The sequence below is a fragment of the Pempheris klunzingeri genome, chromosome 8, assembly GCF_042242105.1.
Source record: "Pempheris klunzingeri isolate RE-2024b chromosome 8, fPemKlu1.hap1, whole genome shotgun sequence".
Classification (NCBI taxonomy): Eukaryota; Metazoa; Chordata; class Actinopteri; order Acropomatiformes; family Pempheridae; genus Pempheris; species Pempheris klunzingeri.
In genome coordinates, this window is record NC_092019.1 from 2258085 (window position 1) to 2266487 (window position 8403).

General features: G+C 40.8%; 1 protein-coding gene across 1 annotated transcript; it reads right to left on the reverse strand.

The window, feature by feature from the left end:
* Window positions 1-95: 95 nt before the first annotated feature.
* On the reverse strand, window positions 96-5184 carry snrnp48 (small nuclear ribonucleoprotein 48 (U11/U12)). Its single transcript, XM_070835830.1, has 9 exons — window positions 4958-5184; window positions 3964-4077; window positions 3734-3794; window positions 3259-3339; window positions 1789-1971; window positions 1526-1647; window positions 723-844; window positions 504-623; window positions 96-310 (listed from the first exon to the last, which is right to left on the reverse strand). Exons 1-9 carry the CDS (start codon window positions 5099-5101, stop codon window positions 226-228), a joined length of 1032 nt encoding a protein of 343 aa, XP_070691931.1. The 5' UTR covers window positions 5102-5184; the 3' UTR covers window positions 96-225.
* Between the last annotated feature and the right edge of the window lie 3219 nt (window positions 5185-8403).

Genomic DNA, 8403 nt, shown 5'->3' on the forward strand with positions numbered 1-8403 from the left:
TGTAATGACGCTGTAAATGGTATTAAAACAAAATATATGACATCTAAAAATGGTGTTTGTGAAGCACAAAAAGCCCAAAAGTGTGGATGTTGGTTCCCAAAACTTTATTCCCATTTACTTTTTTCCCCAAAATCCTCGTGTTTATGAACTTAAAATGTTCTAACATCTGACATTTTTGACCCGCCGAGGCCACAGTGATCCTTAACCTCACGTGATGCAGCACGATCACTTCTCCTTCTCCCGGTCCTCTTTCTTCTTCTTTTTCTTCTTCTTTCTGTCGTGTTGGTGGCCATCGGGGGATCGCGAATCCCTGCGAAGATCCAGAAAAGTGACAGTGGGAACACGCTTTTGCACTTTGAGGAGAAAAACAGCCTTTACCGGTTATTTTCTGAATTGATGACAGTTGTTACAAAGAAAAATCAGATGACGTTTGACAGCAAAACCTACGAGCGTCCAGTGATGAAACAAAAAGCAAGGAAGTAGTTATCCTTGTTCTTCCTCACCTGTCCTTCTTCTTCCTCTTTTTGCTCTCTCTGTCTTGGCTTCGCTCCCGGCTGCGATGGCGTCTGCTGTGGGAGTGGCGAGACTCTGACGACACCGACCGCCTTTCATCCTGCCGACGCCTGACAGACAAATAATATCAGCCGCTTTTCTCCACTTTGCAATACGTTTTATTTCATTAATCAACAGCATTACAGGAGATGTCACGGCGTTTCCTGTACCTGTGGGAGGACAGCTCAGATCTCGTCGACTCCTTCTCCTTCTCCTCCTCCTTCTCTTCCTCCTCCTCTTTCCACTGTCTGGTGAGCTCCTCCGAGTGGACGTTGATCACCTCTCTGATCACCTGCAGGGTGACCACAGCGATGTCAGACAATCACCTGTCCAACTTTTATTTAAACCTGAAAGACTTGAACTCAGGACGCAGGCTCTGGGGTCAGCTTCTGATTTTCTGACTTACTTTCTTACCACCAAGTTCTCCACACACATGGTGGAAGATGCTCAGTGCTCTAAACCTCCCAGAATGGTGCGAACATTTGTCAAATTAAAATGAATTAAGCTACCCGAACTTAACCGAACCGTTCAGTACAGGTTGTTGGGTACATGACTTTCCTTCTGGACGCTACATGACCCAAACAGCTGCCAAAATAGTCAAATAATCCAATTACTGCAACGTGTGAAACAGTAATTCTACATGCACCTGGAACATGCTAGCGCCGCTGTATCATGCTTTTGAATTTGTTAGACGGCAGCTTGGCAAAAGTAGCCTTGTTGCCGTGGTTACCCCGTACTGTTGACTGAATAAGAGTGAGTAAAAGCAGCGGTTTGGCCAATTAGCCTTTGTTATTTACACTTTCCAAATTAAAAGATAAAATATTATTTTGTGTGTTGGTGTTACTAATGTTTGTTGTCCCACCTTCCCCTGAAAAAAAAACAAAAACATTTGAACTCAAAAGAAAAATCACAGAAACGTCCGAAAAGATGCGACAACAGCACAACCGAACACTCTCCCGCTGCTTGCTCGTACCTCGGTGTAGGACTTCTTGGTGATGTGAACGTTCTTGGCTCGGTAAGACTGACGCCGCCTCTTGTAGTCCCTCATCTCTGCCATCAGCTCCAGGTGAGTCTTTGGCTCATTCTGTTCTTCATCTGACACACAAACACACTTTTTACTGGTGGACTGCACCGTGAGAGAAACCAAACGGCTTTTTCCTTTATTCACCAAAATAAAAGCAAGCCCTGATGTGTGCGAGGCTCTGGGGGGTCTTCACCGTGTTATCAGAGACTTACTCTTCTGAAGTTTGGACACCAAATCCACGTAGAGGTCGTCGTTGCTGGAGGAGGCAGCTTCCCTCTGTTGGCTGATGACGTTGACCACATGATCGTACAGAGCCAATCGGTCGGCCACAGTGAGGTCACACACGGTGCGTTTGTGGTTCTGAGGCACATCGACAGGCTGGCCGGAGTACTGACCTGACGGAGGACCAGAGAGGTTTTGACACGAGGTTTATTTGATCACTACACATCTTCATGTGGTCAACAGATCTTGTCCAGCTGTTTCTGATCATCTCTATTCTCTAGACGGCAAAGCAGCTGTCAAATTCACAAAAAACTGTATAACATAGCATGTAAAACATTATATTTTGCAGAACTTATTTCGGTGAAAATGAAATGGATCTAATTGAGTGATATCATTGTTTGATTCTGACACAACCTCACCTGGAGCAGATGCTTTTATTGCGACATAAATAAATAAGAAATAACAGTTATTGCCAAATAGGTAAAATATATTAAGAGTACCCTTGATATTTATGTTTTTGACTTATATAATAAATTGGCAGAATTTGTTGTTTTCTGTGTTAAAAATGTGCTGAAGATGATTTCGTTGACTGTTTCATCCTGTAAATTGAGAAGAGAAAAACTCTTTTGACTCCAACTCTAATCAATAATTTTAAAAGTTTATTTCTGTGCTTTATTTTTATTTCACAGATCGCAGTACGACCTGATAAAGACGCTCAACATGCTCTCTCTACAATTTTGTGGCTCCACTGATGTGTTTGTAATTTGACAGTTTCTACACACACTTGAGTTCCTTTCATCTACTGTATGTCTCCTCATTAGTGATCAATATGAAACTAATAAGTGAAATCAGAGAATCAGAGAAAGAATTCAGTGTAAAACTTTGAAAAATATGTTGACTTTTCCCCATAGTAACGTTAGCTGACGAGTCTGAAGGTATGAATACTTTTCCCAACACGTAAAGGGAAAAGAGTGAGAGTGAGCATGTCTGCTGTATGAAGGAGCCCCGTGGTTTGAAAGGATATGATGTTAAAGGATACTACATGTGAACAGGCAAGCCTGAACCAGAGCAGCAGAACTGTCTAACCTCCTCTCTAATACTCACCTCTGTCGCTGCAAACACAACACGCAGATTACACACGTCAGCAGAAAAATTACATCAAATAAAAAGGTGGAAATCTCAAGTTAAGAAAACTGGGATGAATATTTAAGGGGGGGATGAAGGCAAAAGGAGGCTGAGACGGACCACACAGAGCTATGAGACAGTGAGATTAGCATAAAATAATACTGTAATGACATCTAGTGGTTTGTCTTTGCACCTGGACTATGAGACTTAACGTCTTCGGATTGTGAAAAAAATCCAACTGCCTTAGCTTCTCAGAGGTCTTGGCTCAGGATGGGGAACATTAGCACATCAGAGGAGACAAATTTGCAACAAACTGCTATGAATTAAGCCGACACCTTGCCAGAAGACCCCCTCCATCTTCATCAGCGGTGCAGCAGATCTGGCCTGCAGGATCACCTGGTGCTGGGTGGCTTTGTCTGCATGGAGGAAACAACATGAGAACATCAGTACAATTTACTGCAAAGGTCCTTTAACTGTATCTTTAGACATGTTCATCAACAGCAAATACAAAAAAACATAAACAAAGATAAATATTCTCCAGAAAATTACTTTGATAAACTGACATTTGGGGCTTTGAAAGCTTTTCTATTGAGTCTCAATATTTCACAAGAGTCGTTATATTTTTTTTACGTTGTTTTGAAGGGAAAAGCTTAAATTATCCCGGAAGAGCTCTATGAAGGAAAACGTCATCACATTTTCATTTTAGATTTTCTTCTCCCCAAGTTTCTATTAATGAAAAAGGGACATTTTATTGAACCCCTTTCTTGATTAGCTGAACTGGAATATGAACAATCATTCATAATGACTCACCCATTGTATAGCCTCTCACTCTGCTGCTCTCATAACACACAGACGTGTCGAACATCTCTGCCTGCAAAACAGTGAGAAAACCTTATTATTGTTCTTAAAGATCAGCACTGGACTTCACGGTGTTTGCAGGAGTCAGTAGCTTTGGCTTTTCATCCGAGGTGAAAACTCTTACTCTGAAACACTGCGAATTTAGTTTCTGCTACTCTGGATCCATGTGCACTGTGCGTTACCTGCTCCTCAGATGAGTAGCCCATCTTCCGGAGGCTGCAGGAGGCTTTGTGTCTCTCCAAGCTCCTGACTGGGACTCTATGGTTGGGGTCATAGGGACACTGCGCCATCGCCTCCTGAGAAAACAACAGAGGAGCATTAGCGGTGAATCACACAGATACCCAGAAGCGATTCCTCTAAATGTAACTTTTAGAGAGAGAAAAGCCCACCACACACTCTTGCCCCTTGTTTTGAGGTCTGCACACACTCATATATACTTGAACTGATACTTCAAATAAGATAAGATATTCCCTTATTAGTCCCACAGCAGGGAAATTCACAGTGTTACAGCAGCAAGTAAGCAGAAGTAAAAGATGAGCAGACACAGATCTTCAGTAAAACAATAAATAATATAATAGTGGACAAATACCAAGCACTGCCTGTATGTTGTCAATGTATGTGTGGTGGTCCAAGGATGTCTAAATTCCAAAATAATCCCCCAAAGTGTCTATGACTTGTGTATATTCTGATTTTCTTTTTCTATATGTGCAGCCTCAATATTATATTTCAAATCAACAAGTAGTGTATTTTCATTTAGTTCTGAGAGGAATAAATCAGGCAAAATTTACAAAAACTCCTTTAAGTGGGGGCAAACCTGTTCAAATCAAATCAAAATCATATACAGTGAATATAATATTTACAATATATGCATAAAGATTATAATCTACAAGATTTAATCTATGCACAGAAACTGTAGAATATGTCCACGTTCATATGAAAGGAAATTCTAGAGCAACATTAAAGGTATTAAGGTGAAAAGCCAGAAAACCTTAACAACTGAATAAATGAGGGGAAATGCCAAAGTTAAGTGCCACAGAGACTTTTCTGACAGGTCAATATATTGTTCGGCTGAGATGAAACCGAGATTAACTTTAATTTAATCGGTATTTTCACCAAACACTAAATGTTAGCTAAACAAATGTTAGCTAAACAAACGTTAGCTAACGGTTAACGTACGTCGCACTGTTTGTAGTCCAGCGACCATCCCAGCGTCTCAAATATGTCGTTTAGCTGCTTCTTGCAGTTCTCTGTGAACTCTGTCAGCTCCTGCAGACGGTCCCTCCGATCCTGAAGAGTCGTTACTTCCGATGAGTCCGACATTTTCAGGCTTTAAATCCACACCAGATGAGAATTTGGCCCGAAATCACCTCTGTTCTGTTGTCGCTGCTTTTGGGGCAGCCATATTTTGCGCGGGCTTATGACGTATTACGGAACGTCAGCGGAAGAACAGAAGCAATGCATGCTGGTAGTTCAAGTCCCCATTATATTATGTTATGTTATGTTATGTTATATTATATTAAATAAAATCAGTTCTAACAAGTCATACATTATTTTATTGATTTATTTTCTGTTGTAAGTCTTATTAATGACAATTGATGCCTTGTGCTTTAATTTAAAAAAAGAAGAAGATAAACAGCATGACAAAGATAGACCTACACAGACCTAACAGGCGTTATGTACAAAATCAAACAAATTTTACAAATGCGTGAATAATCTTTTTTTTTTTTTTTTTTTTACAGTGCATTCAGTCAGAACAGGAGATGTTGAGAGTTGAACGGGGCTCATGTGGGGTACAGCTGGGTGTCTTGCAGCAGTTCAGGATCCAGCAGGTCGTCTGAATATATGTCCTCTGTTCTGAGAAGAGAAAACACAGCAGCCATCTTTTCAACCAAACATTTCAGTATGATTGTGTTGCTTTGAATTAGACTGTAACTGTGTGTCAGACAAATAAATAGTGTAGGATTAATAGATTTATCAAGATATACTAAAGAAAAAATTAGATTATTAAAAATCAGTGGTCTGATTTGCATATTTGTCAATTCATACAGGACTTACATTACTTCTAGAGTGTCTTCAACAGCGACCTCCTCCACCACCTCCACTCCAACCACCAGGTTCCTCCTCACTGCATGAAGCAAACACAGGGACATTTGCCTTTAACCTCCATGATAATGGCTCTCTTTAGTAATGGTTATTACGATTCACCAACAGGATATATATGTTTTTTGATAAGTCTGGAGACTGTCTGATTAAGTAAAGATGCAAAAACAATAGAATAAAAATATGAAGTCTTTTTTGGAAGAAGAGAAGAAGCTGGAGACCACCTTTTCCACTAAAATAGTTTAACCTGCCTCCAGACTGGAGAAACAGGATATGATTTATTCATATGAAACAGACCCGGGTTACAGGCCCGTCAGGTGGAAGGTGAGCTATGTGTTTTCAAATTTCCGTACAGAGATTTTATTTTGCTGTATTGACAGACTACTTCATTAAGTACCAGTTCATCTGGTGATGAAAACCCAGGACACGTGTGTGAAACTCCAGCACATCCAACCACTCCATAGTTTTATTGACATTACGTTTGTTTTTTTTAACTTCCTTTGATTTTCTTGCATTAAATCCAACTTTTCTGTTAGTGTAGTCGTTAAATAGCGGCAATTTATTTCATGGTAATGATAAACTGACGATCAGGTAAAGAATTGGAGGTTAGTTTTAGAGCTCTTTAATGATGAAGGCAAAAATGCATGACTAAATATACGTATGGTTGGACAGGCAGTGGTTTACTTAGTTTTAAGTGTTAATCTGCCTTTCTAATGTATAAAACTTTATGAAGACCAGAAGAAAAACCAGAAAACCTTTGCAAAGTACAGGATTAACACGCACCTCCGTAGTAGACGTACGGTGATCCAGGCCAGCATGGACCCAAACCCTCTGGTTCCCTCTGCCCATAAACACAAACACATCCCCGGGCCTCCATCCCCGGACCCTCCCAGCAACGAGCACCAATGAAATGCTGCGAAACGTCTCCCCCATCAGCATCGGCCGCTGATTCTGACTGCTGTGACGAAGGAGCACCAGGACCTCGTCCAGCCAGGCCAGAGCTGCTGGGGATCCCTGAGCGGATGGGGGGTTCTGGGGGGGACCACTGAGCACCCGCAGCCTGAGTGATGATGTCCTCGCAGCCTTGAGGTGCAGGGGAGTAAAAGTAGAGGTGTCACATACTGATATCAACAGCTATTATGATGATAATACTAAATTTGGGAAACATGTAAATGAGCTACATTTCTGTGGCCCTTTCACTTTTTGAGGACACTTCCCCACACGTCCAGGAGAGAAAACACAAGATCCAATCATGGCGAACAAAGATAAAACCCTGGATTGGTTCGGTTTAGTCATGGGGAGTGAGATGGTTCGGGTAAAAATGTCTTGGTCAGAGTTAGAGCGGATAACGTTTAGCCATCCTGGGGAGAAAAAATCATACTGTTTTGTGCAACACAAACATTAGTTCTCATTTGTATATGATCAATCTTTTATCTTTATTGGCCAGATTTGATAGTCTGATACTTTTACTCCAGTGTTTTTATTTTATAGCTTTAATTTACTCGATGTTAGTTTGCAGTTTCAGATTATTAATACAACAAAAATAAAGTTAGTTTAAGATAAAACTTTATTGATTCCAGGGGAGAAATTCACGAGCTACACAGCTAGATAAAGATAAAGATAAAGTATATAAAGTCATTCAAATGAGCTCCACCTTTGCTAGCTGCACCATGAAAGTAATGAACACATTAATGCATTAATACCTGTGGGGTCACTCTACATAAAGACTGCTTTCACTTCTGGTACTTTAAGGATATTTTGATTGAATACTTTTTGTACTTTTACTGAAACAAAAGTTTCACTGCAGGACTTTCTGTTGTAAAGTATTTTCTACACTGTGGTATTGCTAGTTTTACATAAATGAAAGATCTGAGCATGACTTCCACCAGTGTCTGACTGTATATTAATCTGACTTCATATGAACTGTAACCACCCCACTCAGTTATTCTTCTGCAGAATAGATAACAAGTATAATCATTTCCATAAAAATGCCTTTTAAGACTATTAAAACAATCCAAACATGCATTTGAGGTTAATGCGGGGGTGGGGGTGGGGGTTGGCTCAGAGCTGCATGTTATGGTTGAATCATCTGTGTGATCCATCTGTTTCCTGCACCTGCTGATGAGACCCGCTGGGTTTGGACAAAGAACGTAGGCAACCGTCATCTGCATATATACTGGCACACCTCCACACACACACACACACACACACACACACACACAACATGCATGCAGACATAGCAGGAGTGTACAAACACAAGCATGCGATGGATTTCTAAGCCAAATTGTTATGTCGTGATGTGCTGAGGCGGTGACACCGATGGGACCAACAAGCTAATTTCTGTAACCTTTATTTGATCGGGTGGCCTCAGTGAGATCACGATCTGGTTTGAAAGAGAGACGTGAGGCCAGTGGAAGAAAATGAGAATGATGAGACACAAAAAAACCCGTATTTTTGTCTTTTACCGAAGTTAAAGCAGCAATACCACTCTGCAAAAATACTCTGGAAAACCACAAAGCAAC

What these genes read in the sequence shown, in the direction of transcription:
- snrnp48 (XM_070835830.1), bottom strand. Translation starts at nt 5,101, where the DNA reads ATGTCGGACTCATCGGAAGTAACGACTCTTCAGGATCGGAGGGACCGT. An exon ending in AGTGAGAGGCTATACAATGG is followed by an intron (nt 3,340 to 3,733) that starts GTGAGTCATTAT and finishes TCCTCCATGCAG; the next exon opens with ACAAAGCCACCCAGCACCAG. An exon ending in TCTGAGCTGTCCTCCCACAG is followed by an intron (nt 624 to 722) that starts GTACAGGAAACG and finishes TTTGTCTGTCAG; the next exon opens with GCGTCGGCAGGATGAAAGGC.